Consider the following 24,943-nt stretch of genomic DNA (forward strand, 5'->3'; position numbering starts at 1 on the left):
CTTAGCTATTGGTGAGTAGCATGACCAGGATAAAAAAAATAGGAAGAGTCAAAACGACCTCACATACCAAAACGACTGAAGCACATCTTGCTCCCACCATTGTCTGGAAGGATGCTTTTGACTTTCTCAGTTGAGCTGATAAAAGATTTTTGTACAGCCTACCGAGTGACATCTCCCATTCCAGATTCAAATTAAAGCTTTTAAATAGGCAAATGGTACTTTGGCCAGGAGTGGTAAACTTTAAGAATTGAACTGACATCAATTTCTGCTTGAAATACTGTACTGCTTCATACCTGAGTGCAAACTGACTGACCTTGAGACTTCAACACTGCTGACAAACCAGTGAAAAAGCAGCTCTGAGAGCAAAACAATGCTGCTTTGAAGCAAACTTGACTCTGCTGAACAACCTTGGCCCAAGCTGTTTCACTCCTCATTTGCTGCTCACCTCCCTGCAAACTTTTCACTTCCCACATTACTAACAGCAGAAGCCTGCTCTCAAGTGTTTACTCGTATGTTTTTTGACAACTCCCCAAAAAAGCACATTTGCTAAGCCAAAGTTACACAATTTCACATGGCTTCATGGAGCTCTGGGTGGGGTGTGAGAACTGATGGGAACTGGAAAGACACATCATAATTCAGGCATTCTGCTTTGCAACAGAAGGTCTCCTGTTGCTCTATCAGCTTAAAATGCAATAGTTTTTTTCCTGCTAATACTTTACATAGATGGATGGTTGGTCAACATAAATAAAACTGTGTTTGTCCTAGTCTGCTGGTTGGTTCTTGCTGGTGGTGATTTGTGTTGCTGTACCCTGCAGAAGCAGTACCAAACTGGGATTCTGTTGTTCTAGATACAGTCAAGGTATGAAGATACAGTAACCAAGACACAATGGGAAAGATGATGGCAAGATGAGAGCAGGAATCTGATTAGAAAACCAAGTATTTGTATTACGAAACATCATCTCTCCTTAGGTGATATATCTGAGGTTCTGCCATAGCTATTTTCTACACTTCTATGACAAGGTTGTATTGCTCTAAGGTTAAACAAACTAAACGTTATCAATGTTAACCTTACTAAATGTTTAACCTTGTTAAATGCTTAAGAAAGTTAAAAATGAAGTGAGTGCTTCTGGTGGCTCATGCATATTACAGGCTGCTTGGCACTTCGAGTCCATGGCAAATCTTCTTCTCCAAGAAATTTAATTCCCTAATGTGTATTTCTGGTTTCTTTTTGCAAAGAGTATGCAGGCATTCAGCATTTCAGTATTACCACAAGGAAACACAAGGACTTACCTCCACAGCAGAGCATCCCAGGTGCCACTAGAGGTCAGTAAATGAGGTTACACCACACATAACATCATTCTCCGAGAGCAATGGTCAGATTTGGAAGATATCCCAACCCCTGCTCCTTTATTTTGGGGGACATGAGCTGAACTTAGAAACACACTAAGCACACTAAGCCCTGGAAGCTAAAGTAGTTTACTCACGTAGCAGGTAGGCAGCTCATACTGATCAGGAAAAGGTCCTGCATAGAGTTGCTCCCGTGGGTTTGAAGCCAGGACAGAGGAATCTTCGCTGGGGATGAAGGACTGTCTCAGGCTCAGCATCCCCATCAGGCTTCAGCTGTTCCACTGAGGCTGTCTACAGGGGTGATAGTTACAGCAAGCTCTAATATTGTTACACACACAATCTTCACCCTATTGCACAAGTGTGCACACCCTATCCACACATATAGGTGATTGCACAGAGTTCTTCCCACTGCTGAAAGACAAGACCATTTTTGATCATCTCTATGTACACCAGGCTAAATTTTCACTGTCAGCGTACACTGGCTCACTCTCTACTATACACCAGAGGTAGACAAGCAGTGTGCTCCTCTTTAAGAGCTTCCAGAACCATCCCTTCAAGGTACTTCCCCAATGCATTTTAATGCTGCTCTAAAAACCGATCCATTAATATTCACATCTGAGTAAGAACCCCAGCAGGACTGAAGCTGCCCCAAAAGGATGCTGGCTGACTGAGGATGAAATGCTGGGTTTGGACAGTGCCTTCAGGTGAGTTTCATTTTAATACTCTGTGGATTAAAGGAGGTTTTATTTAAACCAAAGCACACACTTCTAAAAAGCCAGACCCTATCTCAATTACATCATGCAGATTTGCTTTCCTGCACATTTTTTGGATCCTCACACATACCAAGCTCCAGCATTTCATCAAGGAGACATATCTGCAGGCAGTGTGACAGCTGCTTCCTGGCTCTTTGAGCCTGCAACATTTTATTTGGGTCATGCATAGTATCCTTCCTTCCTCTTGAAGCAGGTAAAATGTCTCCTGTTTTCTGAGAGCAAGAGATACCACCACTGAGGTAAAGCCATTTTAGAAGGAAAACTGGAAACGAAGACAAACTTTCTACTGCACATTTAGAATCACCTCCGGGCAGTGCTTCTCGAGCTAGCAATGTACTGCACAGGGAGCTAAATTCAGCTCTTACACTTGGCACCACTGTAGCTTCACTAATGGGGGTTACCGCAGACTGAGAAGGGAGCACTGGATCCCACCCACAGGAGCATCCTGGCATGGGAATGCTTCCCACATCCACAAAGCTGGAGATGGCATTACCTCCACGTTATTACCTTTGTGGAGGTAAAACTGCAGTAATAATGCAGCCTTTAGGCCACAAATTTGCTTTCAAAGTTTTGCAGGGATCATTATGGTGATCACTGGTTCTGGCAATGCTCCAACAGGAGAATGTTTTGCTCTGATGATTACATAAAATAAGAAAACTCCCAGTAAGAACTAAATCCAAGTTCTGTCTCGCTAGCAATAAGAATTATGCCAAATCAATATTAATAGTAGGTAACTGCTGATGCTTCTGATGAATAAATATTACTAACTGGATAAGTTCAATACTTATGAAATAGACATTACTTAATAGGGGAAAATATCATTAGGGTTTCTTATCCAGAAAAAAACATACATTGCAAAATGACTTTGATGTGATGGAGTATCCAGAATGGCAGGTTCATAAGTAAAGCTTTACTAAGCCTTGCTCTTCAACTTGCACTGGATTATGTGGGTGTCAGCTTGGTCTGTTCCTTGCTGTTCTGAAGGGTGCTACGTTCCAAATATAATCAGTGCTTTCAGGACTTTATGTTGTGTTGAACAAAAAGCTACAAACTACAAACAAATCTAGATCTTCATTTTGAGGCACCATGGTAGGATGAACCTGCAAGTAAGAGCAGAACCCAGTCAAAATAGTTGAGTTTGAGATGTGACCTCTGCAACATTACTCAGCCTTATGAAACAAAACCAAACCCATACATTTGTTACCAAAGGAAGGGTAGACACTTGCTGAAACATTCACTGATGTCTCACTGAAAAGTGTGGTAGGACAAATCATTTTACTAACTGATGACAGGTTTTGTGTCCGTAATAAAACTTACAGACAAAAAAGTGTGACCCAGTTTCTTGTTCCATGACTGAATAATTTGCACAGCTCTAAATATAAACTGTTGATAACATCTGTATGTGTTGCCAAGGCACACACTTCACAAATTGCACCAGGCAGCAAGTTGTGGATGTCCAACCGCACGACAAAACCCCGCTTAGAAATGATGAATCAGGCACAGTTTTTCTCCTTTTTTCATACCCACATACAAATAAACATGAAAGCCCATGTTGAAATTATAAATATATTTGTGTTATTTATAATCATGGCACTACACAGTGAAAATCATGTCATTTCATTTTTCTGGAGAGAATCAGAGTAGAATAAGACAGTATCAATACAGAATATCCTCCCACTGCCCTACGTCATTCTGTTTCAATGTGTTTGCAGAAATAACAATCTTAACAACAGTAGCTTTAGGTGGCATTGAGTAAGCTGTAGAGCTAACAGAAATAAACACTCTCGTCCTGGTTTTGACCTCAGCATGTTGCAAACTCCATTGCAAATGCAGTTGGCCAGTGGATTAATGCCACTGATGTCAGTGAAGTCACCTTGATATGAGATCACATTAGACCTACTGTGTAACATCTGCTTCAGCCTAACGTCTATAATCAGTACACATTGCCCCGGCATAGTGTGTCCCCCCCGCCCGCATATCTCAAAGCACTTGAGAAAGCAAAATAATTATGATCTTTGTTTGATAGGTAGTGGAACTGAGGCACAGGCAGATAGTGATTTGCTGGAGGTCTTCTACTTGATCATTGTTAGATGGAGACAAGACCCCAGAGTGCCACATCCTGAGCTTGTTCCTTAGCTACTGGGCTGGATTACCCCGTAACACACAGTGTGGTTAACTCCTGTCTGCCTGAACAATACGCACAACAGATAGAAGAGATTTGGAACTAACTGTCCATAAAAGACCATTCATATTAGCTGAGCAAGGCAACATTTTAACCAAAGAGTGTTTTAGCATTTACAGTGGTTAAATAGATGCTACTTTTTATCAGATCTAATTCTTTGATAATAGCATACAGTCCTTAGATCATTTACTACTATGTTTTTAAGCCCTCACAGCTACTCTAGATATTTAAATACACAGTGCTTTAAAAAAATATTTCCATTACAAATATTTTAAAAATATACTTATCCTAAAAAGCTGTCCAGCACTATTCCAAAAATCTTGTGTAATAAATGTCTTTTTTTTAAATTTTAACAAAAATATCTACCCTTATATAGAAGAGCTCAAGTTTTGACAAATCTATAATACAGTCAGAAACATCTTGGGCCAGATTCCACTCTTGTTTATACAGTTGCCAATTTGGATCATGGTGTTCATTTCAGTTGCGCTACTCTAGTACAATCAGGAGCCAAATATAGCCCTTGGTATTTTAAAATAACTAAATGGACTGGATACTGCAACAGTTATTTGTGCCTGGCATTACAGGGAATGGAAATCCTTTACTTCATTGCACCTAAAAATGCAAAGGAACGTTAAACTCAGTATTTGTGCCAAAACCAAAGAGGTGCCAGGCAGCTGCAGTGGATGACTCAGACACAGAATTGTGGGGTTTATAGAAAAAGTTTCTTTTGGCTGAATGATGTCTGCAACTGCTGACATTAAATGGAAGATGAATGCTTATAAAGAACATTTGTAGAGAGAAAACACCAACCTTCCTCTAATGCTTTCTCTCATTCCAGGAATCCTTTTAATCACATTTTGTTACTTGTGTGAGCTTAAGAGAATCTCTCACTACTTAGACCCAGGAAGGACACTATTTTAATTGCTTCCCTATTTTCCAGCTGAAATGCCTCCACCTCATCAGTCCTTTTCAAAGTGTGATTAGAACATGTTATTAAACCCTTATAGGGATCTGCATCTCACCAGAAGGATGAGGTGGAAGCCAAGAATTATTAGTCTTTTAAAACACTGGAGCTTTTTTTTTTTTGCCTTTCTCCTTTTTTTCCTCCAATCTTCCATTTTAAATGCAGTGTTTGATTAAGGATCACAGAAATTGAGCCTGTCTCATTGCACCAGGTTACATACGTAAGCAAAGCTAACAGTCTTGGATGCAAGCTCCAACTCCATCCTCACCGTCATCTTCATCATCATCGTCATCTTTACTGGGAGCACATCTTTGGAAGCAGTGTACTAGAGTTGCTAAGAAGAAGCTTGAGAGAATAGCAGCAATGGAGACTGCGACTCCAGAGAAGATGATGAAAAACAGGTCTGTCAATGACAAACTAAATTTGCATTCACTAAAGCTGACCTCAGATAATTCATTCAGAAAGATTCTTCTGTTTTCTATGGGCAGGGAACACTGGATTTCATGGAGACCTGCAAAGAAGAGGAAAAGGGAAACAAATCAGTGGACTATCAGTGAATCTTTCTGTTGCTCTGGTCAGAGACTGAATGGCTGAAGAGAAGTTTTAGGGTTAATTCTAGGTTTATGAATTTGTAGAAAATTCAGGAAAATAATGGAACAAAATCTGTCACTACCCAAAAACCATTACACAACCCCCTCGAGTGGGTAATTAAGTTAGTATAAGTTAATTTCACCTTCAGTCTTCCAGCGGGTCAGGTGTGACCTATGACCAGGATTATTAAGATAAAAAAAGCCAATATTGAACCCTGGATGCATCTAAATCTGAAGGCCTGGAAGCACTGCCCGGCTACTCCATCTGAACACAAATTCTGACTCCAAACAAGGGTAACAGGCATACTGAAGTTCATTCCACACCACTTTTTCCATGTAGTTCCAAAATCACAGTTGTATTTTTCTTCTGGTCAAAACAGAGGCTTATGTTTAATGGATGCTTATCTGTCTGTGACCTGCTTTCACCTTTTCTCTCTGCCTGTCATAAGGACATGCAGTCTGGTAGATATTATTTCTCCATGCATTACCAAAGTATGCCTAGAGCTGGGTTTTTCATAGTGAAAGCAAAGAAAAAAATCCATTTTTAAAACCTGATGAGAATATAGTTTGATACTGGGCAGTAAAAGCTTACAGTTCACCGCACATAACCATCTCCCTCTTCATTCATAAGGGGAAAATCAGGAGAGTCTGTTAAAAGGGTTAGAATGGAACAAATAATGACAGGAATTAAATCTGTGTGGCTGTTGGCAAGATGGTTTTTATCTTGCTGCTAAGGATACAAATGTAAAGGGGAAATACAAGAGTTGTGCATTAATGCCAGAACTGCTGCTGGTTTCCTTGATACACCTTTACTCTTTGCTAGTGATCACAGGATGGATCCCAGTGTTTGACTCTGAACTGGTGTGTGCACAAAGTCTAAAGGGTGTTTCCATCACACAGCTCTACCATATAACCAGTATGTCACTAAATAAGGAATACATGGCAATAAGATTTCCTCTGCTTTTGTGAATCTCATTTTTCTTGTGGCTGAACAGCTGTGGTGTATGATATTTTACTATTAAACCCAGGCTCCTAGGGTTAGTGGTGCAAACTGGTCCAGTCCAGCTGTTAGATTGATTTGAGAGGGAGTTTTAGCAAAGTCTACTATGGATCCAATGACTTCCTTGACCTTTTAATGATGATTGTACTAAATTTTGATCCCTAAAAGCCAACCTGTATCTGCCTGAAGTTCTGTTGCTTTCGGTCTTTCTCAGGCTCCTCTCCCCAACAACGTAATAAAAGCTACCAGCAGAATAGGACAACAGTCAGCATGCCCAAGGTTTCCTCTAGGCAAACTGCCACCTGAATACATGCTCCATTTTCTCCGCTGAGCCTGGCGTGCACTGGTGATGCACACCAGATGGTGAGGCAACCTGCTCTGCACGGCTCCGAAACCTCCTGCCTGTGCAGCTGGCCTGGAAGGTAAAGGAGACACACTGTTTCCAACATCCTCTGAGGCACTTGGTGATCCAGAAGCTGCAGTATTCATATATAGGGTGTCTTGTATAGAAGCTGACATACAGGAGCACCTGAGTGTGCCTTTGACCGCACAGATGCCTAGGATACTGTTGCATTCTCTAGCTTGTGATAGAGCTCTTTGCAGAAACCTTTCTATGGAAAGAAGAGAGAGTTGTTCACCAAGCCCATATTTTCTTCTCATCAAGACTTGAGAATAGCAACCTTTGGGTTAATGGGAGAAACATGCAAGAGGGGACACAAATGGATATCCTTCCCTATTCAAAACCATGAGATCCACGGAAAGAGTGAAACACCACAGGCTGGAATTCCAAGCCCTGTGTCTTTTTAATCAGAGTTGAAAAAGCAAACACTTTCAATAAATCAACATGATGTTCACAGTAATCAAAGCAGTTACTGCTGTTGTAAAGAAACAGCAAGAAAATGAATGTAACATACTGCACATTCATTTGAAGAGGAAGTTCCTTGCTAACAGAAAAGAACATTGCAGTATTTTGGCAGAAAATCCTGGTCCAGTTGAATATGGGACCCGAACAAATTCCATTTCTCTTGTAGCAAGCACAAGAAAAAACAAGTTTTTTCTTTTTCTAAACTTTCTATTTCAGACCAAATGCAGAAGAAATTCTCTGGTGTCCTCACATGTCACCTTTTAAAGTGACCCCTGTGCCAGAGGGGCCTTGATGAGCTGCAGTATCAGACCTAAGCTTCCATAAGGAAGGAAGCAGAAAAAGAATACATTATGAAAAAAGACTCCAAAAGATAACTCCTGTTCTAAGTAGTTTTACATACTGCAGCCCTTGCCTCTAGAAATAACTTAGCATGGTAGTATTTGCCCAGGATCCTAGAGATGGAAAACTAAGAGCCCACTTATTCTTTACCATTACTAACAGCATTTTTGCTATAGATCGAAACTGAGCCTGCAGACTGTGAGCATTATTCCCATTCCCCAGATGCTTTCACCTAACATCACAACACACAGAATAAATAAAGAATAGAACCTGCAATATACCAAGTCACTTAGAGGGTATTTCTTGTTACGAATGTACTGGGATGATTTCGAGTCTGATTATACAACAATGAGAAATAAAAAAGCTCCTCCCCATGTAGCCATGGGTACTGGAATGTAGGTCATGTTCTCAAACCAAATAGATTAGATGGGAATTTTCTACTTGCTTTATTCCGTGACACTCCAATGTGTTAGCTTAGCCTTAAGTTTTTATAGAATTCCCATGTCATGGAGAATAATAGATGCTAATGGGTGAAATACACCACCATGAACCAGGGGCAGCGCAGAGGCCCTACTAGATCCCAGCTCTAGTTTCAGCCAACCTGCGTATGCACCATCTCTTCAACAAGACAGGAAGGAACTGACCTCCTCTAGCCACACAGAAGGCAGTCAGCTAAAATTGTGCTGGAAGCAACCTAGGAGGACTGCAGAGCTCGGTGGAAGCACATGGCAGCGACTGAGGAGGGAGAAACATCCTGCTCAGTGAATGTTTCTCTTTGCTGAGTTGTGATGCTACTGCAAACCCCAGTACAGGTAACAGTAGCTTTTCTTTCCACTCCAAAGCGGATTTGGAACAGGCTGTTCATTTGCCACAGTAGTAAGACTAGCAGCTGTATCTCCGGTGGCACAAGGAATTTCTCCTCCCAAAGCCAAAGCAGTGATTATTGCACCAGAGCGCCTAACTGCTTACCTGAAAATGTCATCAATAAGTCATCTTAATGCATGGCTGCTTAAGATGACTTATGAACAATAAATACCCTTTCATCTGCTTCCTTCCAAAGCAATACATAACTTTTCATTATTTAAAAGTAGGTTGTTCTTACGACACGAGGATCCGGTGCGTATGGAGAACTGATGTTCTGTACTTCACCTGTGCAATAAATTCAATTTTGTTCTTTGCTTGGGCAGGAAACAATCCCAGGTCATCACACACCCTCTGCACGAACAAAAGAATAGCTTCTATAAAGTGATCAGTATTCATTACAAAGTGTGGCGAGGTTTCTGTCTGGGCGATTCTTCTGCATATAGACTGGCTCAATCAGATTACCTGTCCCCACACACAAGGCTTCCAGAGGACAGGAGAGTGCCATTTAACCTCAGTGCTCCACTTTCACACACTTTAGCCACTGGAATGCTAGTTTTTTCATGTACTTTCTTTGGTTTTTTCCTCTTTGTTTGCTTTTCTTTTGTTTTTCTGTGGAACCTGTTCAATTTAACCATTTAAAAAAAAACAGACAAGCTTCTTGAAAGGGTATGTCAAAGATATTTAGTGCTTGGCTGCAGCAAGAAAACCTTTGATGATAGTTATATATATACCTCATTGCTCCCACAACATGTTCAAAGAGTTGCTTCTTCATACCAAACAAATCTGTAAATGAAATAACAAGTGTGAGTGTTATAAATATATAGCTTATGTTATTTTGGTCAGGGCAATCACATTATCTGCAGTGACTCCAGCTGGCCCAAGGACAATGTCACACAGGCTGCAGCTTTCTGCTACATCATCTGAAGCAGCAGATGCACTTTCCTGGCAGGCTGTCACATATTGTTTTCTTTTCAAAGGGGAATGCTTTGAAGTGCCAGTCAAGGGACAGGTGCTAGATTCTACATAGGCTTGTCTCAACACAGAGACATAAACCGAGATGAAAATATGGGGCTGTACCCTGAGGAATAGATCGTCTCAGTAACATGGCAAGTACGAAAATGCTGGAATTCTAGAACCATAATGTTAAAAGGAGAGATGTTTTTAAGCAAGAGGTATCACTTACTCCAGGTCCACTCGACTCTATTTTAAAGGACTCCTTGTATATTTCTGTCTTTGCTTATTTCTAATACCTATGCTAACTCTATCTTTTATTGAAGAACTTCTGAAGTTCATTATTACTCGAATATTATGGTCTGTTTACCCTCAGAGGGAGACTTACCCACTATAATTTTGGATGCTGAGCTTAAAAAGAGGCCTCAATTCTTCTGGGTCTTTGTAGAGTTCACAAAAATCAGGTATCAAAAGAAATAGTTTCCTAACATTCAGCAGTGTACAACAGTGTGACACCATGAAAACAGTCACTCATACATACACTGGTATGTATAGGAAATACACCCAGAAAAATACCTGAAGCCATAAACATCCAAGTGAGCTTCATGCACACATGTTCATTACCATCTACGCAGTAAATGTAAAAACATTATAATATGCTATTTGTTATTATTTTTTAAGTAAAATTTATATTCGCCCTTTTGGGTGGAATTCAGCTGTTCTCTCACATTGCTGAATGCAGTTGACACAGACTGAAATGTTTAAATGTGGCATTTTATTTCTCATATGATATTTTTCCTCCAGCTATAGTTCTCTTTCATCTACTTAAACACTGTCACTAATGCATTAGATGTATTAATAAGCATTGAGAGAGGCATTGCCTCTGAAGAGAGATGAATTCTCACTGGAAATAGCCTCGAGCTATCAGAACAGGCTTAAAAAACCTGCAGCCTAGATTCAGGTCCTTAAAGCAAGTTTTTTTTATAGCCAAGTGCCCTAGAGTCTCACAGACCAACATCAGAGGGTTCGTAACAGTATGTCTCAATGCCTAAATATTAAGTTTAACGTTAGGTGTTCACATCTTCAAATGCTGTCCTCACACCTTCAAGATGGATGTAGTCCAAATAACCTTAAGATGGAAGAAACTGAGTGAAAAGCCAGTGGCAGTCAGATCATTTTACTGAAAATGACTAGGATAGCAAATCATGTATTTATATATGCGTGTATATATAGAAACAGATTTTATGTACTTCTTAGGGAATCTAATTTCTGCTAGGAGTTTCTGCTTGAACAGAATAAAAACTGCTGAACTGTGTGAAATGTCTTAAGGCTTTTAATTCCTTTCCATAAAGACAGATACCATGTTCTGTACCAGTGATGTGCTAGCATGTGCACAATACTCAGGGAAGAACTGAATGGCTGTAATGGACAGAACAGCCTGTCCTTTTTAGCTGAAGCTTGCTCTGGTCTGTATTAGCACATGAAGTTAAGGCAGCCTTCTCTACATAACAGATAAATAGGTACTGATAAAGAATGCTAAGATGAGATGACTTACAAAATGCTCAGTTGTGTCACTGGGTTTTAGTTAGACAGGCAAATGAAACCTCTGCTCCCATATAACAGTGATGCTTTGTTCTGAAGACAATAGTTAACGTTTTCCGTGAGCCCAGGGCTACTGTAACAGCCTGGACCAGTGAAGCAACATGTTCTTTTATTTACAGAATAAGCTTAGTAATGGATCTTAGATTGGAATGGGATTATAGAAAGAGCCAGAGAAGCGAGAGATGATCACCTCGTGGCAGTCCTTCTAAACAGGCTTACACAAATCCTTCCATTCTTCTCACTACACCGATTCTCTTCTGAATCTCCTGTTTTCTTTTAGGACTGAATTCAGCTTGAGTTTCCTGCTCCAGAAGGCTGCTTATAGTCTCACTGTCACCTGCTCTGGCTTTTTTCCTATGTCCTCTTCCTGCCATCCTTCTGTCCTATTCTTTTCCATAGACAGCTTTTACCTGGAAATATGCCAATTTAGCAGAATTTACTTATCCATCCATATAGATACTAGCTACAGAAGTCCTTAAAGCAGTTAAACAGCATCTGCATCTGTATCAGTATTAGCATACAAGCCCCTTTGAGTATCTTAAAAATCTGCAGTCTTGTGAACAACACTTTACAAAGTGGAGCGACATTTGCCCAGATGAAGAGGGAAACACGGTTCTCGCTGCATGTTTGTGTTGTGACACAGCATTTGCAGCCACTAATGAACTTTCTTCATCTCAGTGATTACCTTAGTTTTGGATACAGTCCCGCACATGGAGCCAGTTCTCTCTTCTTCAGGCTTTTTTCACCAGTTTGGCTTCTAGTGGTGTGAAGGTAAGTGTTAGTATCCAGGGGGATGGAGCACTGACACTGTGCTAGCTAATCCCATCTGCAAGTCTAACACTGAGCGCTGATCCTCACGTTGAACTTGCACTTCTTTAATGTCAGACATTCAGAACATCTGTTTCCTTTATTTATCACACAGACAGCACAAATCTATCTGGAATTCTGTTACTGGCCAATTCTGAATGAATTTTTCAAGCTACCAATAAGAATGCTCAGTCTAAACCTCATCAAATTGCTAAAAACCTGATACTGTTTTAACAGAGGGCAGCAAAATTTTTCATTATTGCAATGGATAGTGGGAAACTCGAAGTCTGTATTAAACACAAAAGGTTGGGAAAACATCACTGCATTCAGCACAGAAAGCACAGACACTGACTATTTCTTGCAATCCCAGAAACTACACAACTTCCCCAAAACGTTTTTCCAAAGATAGTGAGAAGAAAAAAAGTAAAGAGCAAAACGAGGGCAAGGAGACACTGGAGTCACCCTCCCAGGAATCCTTCAACTCTAATTAAAAGTAATGTTAAAAATGCATTAGTCATTAGCAAACAAGGTCACAGGCACAGCTGCCCAAAGCATGTTCTCAGAGAGTAAAAATCAACAACGGATCTCTACAAAGCACTTCAGTGTGGCCACTGCAGACTAACGTATGTCCTTGTTACCTGCGTTTTATCTGAATCCAATCCCTTCATCAAGATGGGATCCTCAGGGGGATTCAAGAAACATTTTTCACAGTGCTATGCACTAATCTTAACAGGACCTTTCATCGGAAATTGATTCCATCAAAGCCATTCGTATTTAAACACAAATGGGAGCATTCATAAACCTCAGTTCTGCAGGTCATGTGCACCAGCAACAGCCTTTTGCTGGATGAGCCCTCAGTTTCAGTGTTCCTAAAAGAAGTAGGTTAAGAGATGAGGTAATAAAGGAAAAGTGCATTTTTAGCCCAGAAAAAATGTGATACAGAAAAAGCTCTGAAAGCTGAAGAAAGCCCTTCCAAGTATGAGAAAGTGAGTGTATTTTTGCAGGATTTCCAGCTCTCTCTGAAGTAGAAAATGCAAGAAATCTCAAAGATGACTCTCGATCTCAAAACAACGAATGCCAAATTTCCTTAGACTTGGAACCTGATGCCCTGAAATTATTTAACTCAACCTATAACCACCCTTCCCTTTATTCGGCATGTCTCCTGCTTTTAATCATGTTTTTCTTAATTTCTTCTGTTTGGGTGAGAGCCCAAACAAACTCTCTTCTTCCCCCTCTTCTTTCTTCAATTCTCACTTTAGAGACTTGAAAATTGCTTTTTGTAATATTCAAGATGGATCAAATATAGGCAAGCAGAGAATAGATCTATCATCTCTAGGAGAAAGAATAATAGTTATAGTCTCTACTTATCACCTTTGGTCTTCACAATTCCTCCGTCTACTTTCAATTTGTTTTTAATCAATAACCAAATCAGAGGGAAAAGACTGTGGTTTGGTTTTGGAGTATGATGAACATTTTGGTTCACTCTCTCTTTACAAGTAGAAAAATGTTTGCTGTTTTAAAGTGCTGGGTCTGATTGCAGGTAAGGTGCTGAGTTTCATGCCAAAACTTTTAGTGCAGTTTCCTTAACAAATGTGCCTGCAGAGGTGGCATGCAGGAGCATTCACTCACTGCCAAATTAAGCCTTTAGTTAGACATTTAGGTTAGGTGAATAAATGCAGGGATCTGCAAAATGATTCAAACCCCAGCTGTTTGTGTGAAGCAACAGGTCAGCTGTGCAAAGGCAGCTCAGCTGGGAAGAGGCTTCACAGTCAGACAGTCAGACAGGTCAGGAGGAGGTAGATCTCCACTAGCTATTTCTGGAAGCATGCCAGAAAGAATAGACCTGGCTTTTGCAAAACTAAGCAGTTGAAGTATGGCTTTTGTTCAGAGACCTTAATGACAGAAGCATCCCAAGCCAGCGTAAGACACAGGACAGGGTACAGAGCCTTTAGTTTCTTTGCAGTGCTTCTCATGAAAGGCTGGGGATCACCATTGTGAGTTTACTGTCATTCACCCTTCCACAGTTTCCCTTCTCAGTAAACCCAGCTAACAAAGTCTGCCACTTAGGGGCTGGGGAACTTCAACGTGTCACAGAACCATTGTGTACTGCTCATCACAGTTTATTCTTCAGGAAAACCAGAAGAAAAACACCAGCTAACTCCTTTCTCCTTCCTTAATTTCCCATTTGTACAGGCCACGCAATGCAGATGCTGAAGTAGAATTATAAAGGAAAACCATGTAGCGTCGATAAATGAGCTCTTCTCTTGGCTCCTGAAAATGCACCCCTTTTGCTTTTGCTGTATTTGCAGACACAATGTGTGCTGCCCTACTTAGCTTGATGCGTTTGCTGCCAGAATACTTCTGTCTCCAGCCTTTCAGCAGTACCCTGAGGAAGGCAGGAAGGCAGGATGCTGGATCTTTCAGTGAGTTGCTCTTCCCACCCCTGCCAGGAAAGGCCACGCGAACCGGCCTGAGGACAAGTATAGCCACACAGTGCAAATGTGATTAGTTCTTAAAGGGTATATTATTGTGGAATCATTAAAAACTGAAAACTGGATATAAAATGCAATCAGATCATAATCCTAAGAACTAGTTTTACATTGACTTGCCAAAAGTTGGTTTGAAAGGCAGTGAATTGTGGCCATGTGGTTTTAGAAATGGCTTTGAGACAGTTTTTCCTTTTTTGGGTTAATTTTGCCCTCTGTGAATAATGTTTTGCTGGTTTATTACAGGAGACAGCCAGTATGTTTGTGGCAGCAGCTTGCTGACTCCACAGGCTTTTCTGCATACAAGCACTGGAGCTCACTGGCTGCAAAGATATCAGGAGACTTGCTCCTGGGAACAAATACAAGCAGGGGGGCACGTCAGAGGGACAGCTCTGATTAAACCAACCATTTGAGCATTTGCTCCTTCCCTCCTTGTCTTCCCAAATCAAATCTAACTGAAAGTTTGGAAGATGCGGATGAAGGAGTCATTTTTTAGCTATTTGGCTGAAACACAACTGTGGATGAGAGAAAATGCTGTGAGAAAGCATCTCGAAGCTTGCAACACACTGGGAACACTGGTAATACTATGGGAGAGCTCAATCACTTGAAATTTCCAGACATAAGTTCAGAGATGCTTTAAAGCACTGACAGGGTTGGGGCAGACTCTCAAACTGAATAGGCTCAGTATGGATAAAGGGGAAGGAGCAGAAGCTCATTAAAAGAGATGGAAAGCACAGAGAAAGCGAACTGATGTTTAGCGTGAGAGATGGGCAAATACTTGGTTCAAATAGAGCAAACTTTAGCTAAAGCATCATGGGAGGTGTGAGAACAGGCCCAGGTTTGGTTCTGAAAGAACAGAGATGAAAGTTTCACTGAGGGAGAGGGCAAAAACGCACCAATTTTCCTCAAATGAAAAGTGAGGAAGCTGTGTTCCTCCTCAACACAGCTGCTTTACAGCTAAGGATATTTAGGGCAACCTAGATGCGTATATTAAAGAAATGCTACCCAAGGTCAGGAGCGTAGGAAGAAACTGAATAACTGACTACTGATCAAGAAAGGAGAGAAAAGACCTCTGAAATTTGTAGCCTCACTGTTTTTCTTCTTTTTTGTCTGAATTCAAAAGAAACAGTTACTGGACCACAACCCATTCTCCTGAGCTCTTCTCCCTCAGCCTTCTAGTTCTCACCATCTTCTGTCCCCCCTCCGAGACAGTGATTTCACGTCAGGCAATGCCTGTACAGCCTCTGTAGCCCTTACAGAGGTTCTCTGCTCCCAGCAGTTTGCATCTGGGCAGCTCAGTGGCCTAAGATTATACCCTGGTGCTTGTTCAGAGACATGAACCGGGAGATGATCTCCTGCTAAAGCTGGATTAAGAGAGGCTTTAGGGTCGGATGGGATGCGTGGAGCAAGAGCCTGGATTCCCTATGCTTCCAGTTTTAATACTGTTTTCCCCTCCCATGCTTTTCTGAAAATTACTGGCCCAAATACAAGCATTATATTTGGGGTGTTCCAGAGCCAATTCAATTTATTCCTAGTATTGGAAGCAGTGCTATTTTAATGAAAAAGAGCCCGAATCAAGCTACCAAAGAGAGTTTCAAACACAGAGTATCACAACAAAATACTTCCAGAAAAGGGCTGACAATCACAGGTGCATAAAATGGGGATTTAACTCTTCTGTAGCAGCTTTAGAGCTGATCAGCAAGATGAGAGAAAAATCACTTTTCCTAAGGAGTTGCCACAGAATATTTAGCTGCTCTCAAAGGGCTTATTGTAGAAAACATTATTTACCAGAGAGAAAATGACATCTGGAAGAGAAGCAGCCTGGGGCTGAATGTATTTGAAAAGCCTCTTTCACTGCCTATGTAAGTTTAGTCTATAAACCAAAACTATTAGGGCTTAATTTTTAACTTGTATTTCTTAACTGGGAGGACGGGCTGCTGCTAAAAAAGCCAACATTTTAATGGACTCCTTTGCAGAAAGCATGCAATTACGGCTGGACCAAACTGCAGTGTGGGACACTGCAGGCAGCACACACACAACCTGACCGAGAACCCTCCTGCCCTCCAAGACAGACATATAAGGAACACACATGCTGTGCTGTAAGGCACCGAGCTTTACCTTTCTGGAGCTTCGATGCATTGTCCTGTATCCAGCTGAAAAGACTGGCAAAGTCACAGTCACAGACCCAGGGGTTGCCCTCTAAGCGTATAGTCCGCAGGGAGGGAAGCGCTTCTAGGATTGCCACATTGAGGCTTTGTAAGTTATTGTCATTCAATTCTAACACTTGGAGCTGTTCCAGGTTCTCGAAAGCAGCCTCATCCACATCCACCAGGTTATTGTTGCCAAGGCTCAATTTTACCAGTTTTTCTGCTGATTTGAATATCCCAGCATCAAGCTGTGTTAAATTATTGTAGCTTAAATCTAAATAGAGCAGTTTGGTAGACCTGCTAAAAGTGCCCTCTTCTAAAGAGGTGAGAGAGTTATTCCTGAAGTCCAAATAGACCAGATCTCCATAAAATATAAAGAAATCAGCTGGTATCACCTGAATGTTGTTATCAGCTATAAGAAGTTTCCGTACATCCAATGGAAATGAACTAGGAACACTTGGGAGTCCTTGATCCCGGCAATCTATGGTGTGGTAGTCCATACAGCTACAGACAGCAGGGCAAAAATGACCCACGGGTAAGAAAAGCAGGCAGACAAAGAGAGAAGAAGGCAGAAGGCAGGAAGGAAAGCATGGCAACATCGTCAAGGATCTGAAAGCTGTGATGAGCACCACTTCTAAGAGAAAGACATTTTGCTCAGCTGAGCAGTAGTGCCTGGTACTTGTGTGTGTGTGTGATTGTATCCAGGAGATCACATATCATCATAGATCCGATAGCAGCAGCCTTGGGAGGGGGAGGGAGAATGACTGAAGGAGGGAGGGAGGCAAATGTGAGGATTTACACTGTCAGAATGTTATAATGCTGCACAGTGCAAGGGAAAGCGATGATTGGGCAAGCAGAGGATCTCTCAAAGGGCTCCCTTTGCTTCTGTGAGCTAAAAAAAGCCGAGAGCCTGCTCGCATATTTGCTGTATATTCCAGCAAATGGGAAACCACACCTGATCCTGTGACTCGGACAGCAACAGCTTATGCTTAAAAAGCCCTCCAGGTAATAAACCCTAATGAAATCACTGATTTTGTTTCTTTGCTTGAGCCTACCTCCACGTGAGCAATGCCCTATAGAAATGCAGGTGAGGGTCAAGGAAGCATCCTGGTTCACTGCTAAGGACTGTTCTCCCTTTCCTTTGCAAAATAGGGAGCAGAAAAGCACCAAAGGGGGAGCCCCTAAGACAAGGGGCTTGGGCTGTTTCTGCATATGACTCATTATCTTTTAACCAAGAAGGATAACCTCCTATAGCAACAACAAATATGGTCTCAAGAGTGAGGGGTTTTCCCTTCCTGTTTCAATGACCAAACCAGCTACTTTCTAATACAGCACCAGTAACGTCTGTTGGGCCACATAAAGGTGCAAATTGTGGCTCAAATCTTCAGCGACTTAAAACTGAACAGATTTTCTTCATTTTCAGGGGGTTGCAATATTTGACAACCCACCTGCCTGTCTCCCATGGGCCAGCAGAGATGATTTTGCAACAAGGCATCTGTGTTTTTCTGACATCCCCAAATCCACACCAAGAAAGGCAAGTCCACTGCCAGCTGCAAGCTTAACTTTTAACTCCATCCCTCCCTCCTCATGCACATTGTGTAAGCAGACAGAAATGGGACTCTGGTGCTTGGGCCATACCTATGTCTATGAAGGAAGATTTTTCCAAAGAGACTGGTTGTATTTGTGTGCATGTGTCCTGAAGATTAGAGCACAAACTCAAACACCTTTGGAGAGCTCATTCCTGTGTCAAAGAGAGGCCAGTACTCTTGATTTAAGGTTGTACTTCATCATTGAATTCAGAGTATCTTTCATCCAGGACATGGTATAAAAACTTTCTTCTAAAACAGCCTATCCTCCCAAGATACTGCACTTAAACTCACATAATAAAGCAGGATTATCAACCTCTCCTTCAGTAAGGACGTAGAAACACTGAACTGCTGGGAGGGAACAAAGAGGGAGCCAGACTGTTCTCAATAGCACCCACTAACAGAAAAAGAGGCTACGGGCACAGATTAAAAGCCATCTGAAGACAGGAAAACACTTGTCTTTTCCTGTGAGGGTGGTGAGACACTGGAACAGGTTGCCCTGAAAAGTTGTGGTCTCCATTTGCAGAAATATCCAAGAAGAGAAATCTCCCATGCTGCACATGGGGCAACCTGCTCCGACCCTGCCTGAGCAGAGGATTGGACCAGATGATTTCCAGAGATCCCTTCTAACCTCAGAGCTGCCAGGAAATGAATGTGCCAGGAACACCTTTGAACACCTCTCACGTTTTGCAACACTTTGTTTCTAATTCCTAAGTCTTCTAACTAAACCACCTTGAGCCAGCCTCTAGATCCCTGCCATAACCACAAATGCTGCTCCGGGTAGTTTTTACGTCTTGAATCACTTTTAAAACACCACCCAGAAAGAAATGGGCACAGATGCCTTTATAAATCACCAGGGAAAAGCCCAACTAAATTCCCAACATGATCATTTCAAATATTTAACTTTACATTACAGAGGAAGTGGAAGTTTGATAGGCTGCCTATGAATAAAAATAGTAAAACCCTTCATGCAAAGTAACTCTTACGATCAGGACTCAATGAATCAGCATCAACAAGTAACTGCATCTGCTGTATCTCATGCAGAAATGATGCTTTTTAAACTTTTAAGGCTGTATCTTGCAAACACTTTGCTCCTGCTGTAACTTTATGGTTTTCTGCCTCTAATTCAGTTCAGGCTTTAGGTCAAGATGAAACTGTTCCTAACAGAGGAAAGCAGATCTGACTCAGTATCTTGTAGTAATGACAACTTTACACAGAGATCTAGCTATTTAGTGAGTTTATAATACACAGACTTCAGGGTCCCTAGGGCTCCTCCTATGCAGACCCACCTTTCCCTATCAAATGTACAGAATCAGGCTCTGACATTTTCTTTTCCAAGACACCTCAGCGTTATTATGCTGATTTCACAGATGGGAGACTGCAGACAATAAGGCACAATTTGTGAAAGATCCAAGAACATGTTAGTGGCGCAGGCAGGAGCGGGATTCAGCTTCCCTAAAAATTCCACCAGCCCTTGCTAAAACCACCAGTCTTTTCTGTACAGAACAGACCTTCCTTTTGGTCAGGTGCTCACGTGTGTTCTTTACATCTCATCCCCAGAGGGTAAGCACTGTAAGCAACAGTATCTTCACAGCTTATCCTGCACACTTGCATGCAGTTTGCATCTTCTCTGTAGAACCTGTGGAGCTTTCCTGTCTGAGAGGTTTGTGAAGGAGTTGGCAGGAGACTAGAGATTACTGGCTCTGGATATTTTGGGATAGGTATCCCGTAGGTTTGTCAAACATCATCCCTGCTCCCACAGCATCCAGGCAAATGGATTTTCACTGCCAACATGTCCCAGCTACTCCAGACCAGGTGCAGTGCCTGCCATCACAGGCCACCTGCATGGTCTGGCACCTTTCTCCTGCTGTCTTTGATTCCATAGAGCTTCTTCCTGAACTGTCTTTCTCTGGATAACATTCCTGTTTCATTTTGCCTGCTCAGCTTTCATTCCTTAGCTACCGCTTTTTTCTGTATCTATTTTCCTCACAGCATAAAAATTCTCTGGTATTATTTTGAAGCTTCATTCACTTGCCAGACATTTCAGGCAATTTCGGATAGCAGGAAGGAGGTTCTGCAGCAAAGCTTTCCATCTAATAATTAAAGCTTTACTTTTGTCATCTTTATTTGCATCAGTCAGTCACAGTAACCTGTTCTGCTACATAAGGGGTTAGCCTGCTCTCTGCTAAGTGCACAGCACCCTCTTGTGCCCTGCAGGACAGCGGTCATTCCACAGGCACCCTGGACTCTTACGAGCTAGGAGCAAGTTTTACCATACTCTTATAGCTTATCAATGCTCTCAGCTTCCCTTCTTCCTCTTCCAGCGGCCTATTTAATCACTTCATGCAAGAAAATAAGAGATATAATCCCGGAGGTGTTCTTATGTGCTATTTGGTGATGTTCTTTTGGCTATTTGTTACAGTAGCAGGGACCCTAAATCACAGATTGACAATCACCTATTGCATGATCGCATTGAAGACATTTTTCAGTACCTCACAATGGATCATGCATATCAGGATTTTGTTTGGCTTCACCTGACACTATGGTAAATACAAAATTGCTCCAGTGAGTAGTCTCAGAAATAAAGATTTGTTCATCATCTACGCTTCCTCAGCACTCCCAAGCAAAGCCCTCACAGCTTTCTCAACTCTTATCCCAAAATACTTCCACTACTAGATTTTAATTCATTTACTTTTGAAAAAGCACAAGCTTCCCTATTAGAAAATGATGTCAAACAAACCCCAAATAGTCTTCTCTCCACACAGCTGGGATCCCACACAGATCAGACCTCAGCTATCTGCCATTTACCCGTGGTCCTGGCCTCTAGGCTCCCCTAAGGCAAGAGGTACTGGGTTTGAGGAACATGCTTGTACTTCAAACAGGCTAACAGTTTCATAATCAAAGAACTTTGGAGGAGTTTGTGTCAAAACCTTTTGTGCAGAATGAAGCAGCAAAACCAATTTCTCTCCATACCTTCCAGTTGTAGGAGTTGAATAGGCAGAACAATAACAGCAGGCAGGATTTGGACTAAAACAACAAAGATCTGGCTTTTCATTTCTTCAATTTTCTATTCAGGATACTGATAAGAGAAACCTCTAAAAGGAAACAGTGACAAGCCACACTGGTCCTGGATCTTTAGTGTGCTTGTAGCACTACATCATGGCAAGCAGGAGGCAACAAACAAAACCCATTTGCTTCTTCATCTAGTGAAGTAAGAAACAGCTTTGGAGAAAAAGGACAAAGATTCCACCTTAGGAACTTCCAGCCTTCCCCTAAAAAGTGCTCAAAACCTCCTGGAATAATTTGAGTAATGGAAGAAAAAAAAAGAAAGAACATGAAGGATTCCAATCTCAGCCAACACATCCTTACCTAGAAGGGACTGAAAATGGTCCATCCCCATTCACATTTTTTAAGAGCTCATTAAGCATATTTTCCCATGAAGGAAGTTATTATTCCAGGCTTATGCTTCATTAAGGCACATGTCTTGTCCGAGGCTGCTGTACCAGGTGCACACAAGGGCTGCAAACAGTTTTCCTCCTCACTCTCATACATTGGCAATGCGTCATGGGGAATGGTGTTCAAACTTGAATGATTAAATGCATGTTAATCCATCAAACACTGAAATCAAGCACTAACCAACAGCTCTGAACACAAGTGCCATTTCTCTTCAGATATTTACCATTTTGGCTCCAGTGCTTTTTTTTGTTTTGAGAAAAACCTTCCCCTGCTATGACCAGGCATGTTATATGAATGGAGCCAAAGGGCACTTTTGGACGGTTCCCTCTGATCTTACATCTAAGAAGGGCTGAAAAAGCGAAAGATTCCTTTGTCTTACAATTTCTGAGATGTAAGAAACTGTGAAGTGAAGCTTGGGTTACACCTGCCCAGCCCTTCCCTGCTGCTGCCATGCCACTGGGAGGGAAATGCCATCAAAAATCAATCAACATGGCAGCAGCACGGATTGAGTTTGAAAACTTCAGACACCGCAGTTCAGAGCCAAATAAGACCAGTCTAACCCCATCAAAAGACTTCCACCATCTGCTCTAGAGAATGGGGCTTACACAGGTGTGTGGTCACTGCCTTACTGTAAACCATGGACAATCTCTAAAAGCATCCAGGAGAGATGGAGCAGTGTAAATTATATTTTCCTTTTCCCCCAGGAATGAGTTTGCATCCAGCCACTACAGTGTAGTCAAGCCCTTGCCCTCTGCTTAGCTGATCCTGAATTACTGCAGCTTTAGAGCAAATTAAAGGTGACTAAAGGTGAAAGTTCTCCTGAGCACAGAGATGTGCTCATGTATATCCACTGCTACTCTTGTATGTAATAAAGTCACAAGTAAAGCTGGGCTCAGGTTTCTTCTCCAACACTCTTTATGTGGGCAGATTCACCAATGGATCTGTCAAGTTCTGAAAAACATTGAGTAGATCAGAGATTCTTTAGAACCTAAGAGTTTCTAAATAAATATATATATATATATATATATAAAAGAAATCCACCATCAGAGTTGTAGGAGAAAATGTATGGAAGCCAATGATTTTAAAGTAGTGGTTGGAGTGCAACATAACTTTTATATCTGAAACTTGTTTCAACTTGCACCTAAACAGCGAAGGAAGTTGGAGCATATTCTCAAAGCCCCAAGATACGACAAAATTTAATCCAGCTCTGATGTAAAGCCAAGCAGATTGTTATTTTTAACCCATGACTGCTATTAAAAAGCAAAAGACAGGAAACTAATAAGTCTTGGGGACTGATTTCCTCCGAGCCATGCCCTCCACACTCATCCTTTCCAGCCCTCTAGAGAGCAACTGCTGAACGCTCTATGACAGCATTGAACGTGCCCCTGTGCAATCTGGCTGAGCAGAGGGTGAAGTGTGACAAATGGTGCATGTTCTAGCGGAGAGGAGGCAAGTTATCTTTCAAGGAAGGAAACTCAAATTATTCTGAATATCTGGGAAGCAAATTTGTGTTCTCTCAGTAGGAAGCAGATAGTCTTAATTTGTACCCTGTGCAACCTTGAAAACCCTTTGGAGAGTTCTCTTTGTTCTAATGAACAGCAAATACATTTATAGCAATTAAAACGGTCGACAGCTAATGCTTATTAAAACAACCCCTATATATTCTTTGAGTATAAAACCTCTCTGGAGGTCAGCACAGTACACCAGAGAAAATAAAAAAAAAAAAAACCACAAAAACTCCCCCAGCAACCATAAAACCCCCCAAACAAACCAAAATAGGCCCTGGCTTGATTTTTCTATTAACATTATAACATTAATGGGCCAATTGTCTTTTCCAGAGCAAAGGAGATGCTGCACTTGTGAGGATTTTATGCAAATTCGTACTAAAGATACAGCCAGTACCAGAAAACCGCTCCATTTACAAAGGCACAGCTAATTTAACTGGAGGTCAAGGGCTTTTCGTGACTCCTCAGTTTGCTTTGATAAGGGGATTTTACAAAGCCATTAAAAGCCACCTTCCTTGGCTCTATTAATTTATTTGATGTGGTAGAAGCTACTTGCAACAGGGGCAAAGAAACAGGCTGGATCTTCTAGACCTTTGTTTGAATGCAGATAAACACACCTCCACCACTCCACCCCCCAGACAGTCATTTGTGTTCACTGCCCTCCTCCCATCTACCACGCTGACTGTTGCTGCATACCCTTCATGGATTTAAATGTGCAGAAAGCACACGTGTCAGTGAGAATTCCAAGCACCAGCTTAGTAGAAATCATGGAAATAATTATTACACAGCCCTCTGTTGTCCTTTGCCATGAAAATATTTCATGATGTCCTGGTTTCAGCTGTAACAGTCATTTTTATCTCCTTCATAGAATCCCAGACTGGTTTGTGTTGGAAAGGACCTTAAAGCTCATCCAGTTCCAACCCCCTGCCATGGGCAGGGACACCTTCCATTAGACCAGATTGCTCCAAGCCCCATCCAACCTGTCTGTGATTCTATGATAACTGAAGTATCTACAGTCCTGTTCATGGTAGGTAATCCTGGTCAGCCACTTGTCTTCACTCTGAAGTGATCTTTCCATCCTCTCACAAGTCGCTCTGGTTATACACAAGTCCAGTGCCCCTTAGGCAATGCAGCATATTTTGACTTGATGCCTTCTGACATTTCACTCGCCTTGGTAATAAGACGGGTAAAATGTCAGGTGGAATCATATCAGCGAGTGCAGCCATCCCCAAGCGGGAGCTGTCTGGAGCCTTGTAATGCTGCCTCTGGATTTGCTTTTCAAAAGCATGTTGATAGACAATGCTAATTATTACAATGACTGGTTTCAGAATTGCTTCAGGAATTACTTACCTCCCTGACAATGAACTCGGGGTACTTCTCTGGCACCTAACCTCCCGAAGTCTATAACAGGCACACTTTGAATGGTGCATTAGCAACCACCAGCACAGCTGGTCTCTTAAACACAACTTCTGTCAGCCT

At 41.6% G+C, this 24,943-nt stretch overlaps 1 protein-coding gene across 2 annotated transcripts in view; it reads right to left on the reverse strand.

Annotated features, from left to right (window-relative positions):
* Positions 1-17,693, reverse strand: part of LRRC38 (leucine rich repeat containing 38) — a 43,644-nt gene extending 25,951 nt beyond the window's left edge. Inside the window, exons 1-4 of one of the 2 annotated variants that reach the window (XR_004390002.1) lie at positions 16,889-17,693; positions 5,487-5,777; positions 2,972-3,220; positions 1,485-1,638 (exon numbers count right to left, since the gene is read on the reverse strand). Coding sequence is in view for 1 of the 2 variants with exons in the window: in XM_030508243.1 (XP_030364103.1) it covers positions 5,497-5,777; positions 16,889-17,516 (909 nt within the window). In the remaining variant the exon portion in view is untranslated. Of the gene's footprint in view, positions 1-1,484; positions 1,639-2,971; positions 3,221-3,672; positions 5,778-16,888 lie in introns of those variants that run through there. The other variant, XM_030508243.1, reaches the window with a different exon arrangement.
* Between the last annotated feature and the right edge of the window lie 7,250 nt (positions 17,694-24,943).

The sequence above is a fragment of the Strigops habroptila genome, chromosome 16, assembly GCF_004027225.2.
Source record: "Strigops habroptila isolate Jane chromosome 16, bStrHab1.2.pri, whole genome shotgun sequence".
NCBI classification, from domain to species: Eukaryota; Metazoa; Chordata; class Aves; order Psittaciformes; family Psittacidae; genus Strigops; species Strigops habroptila.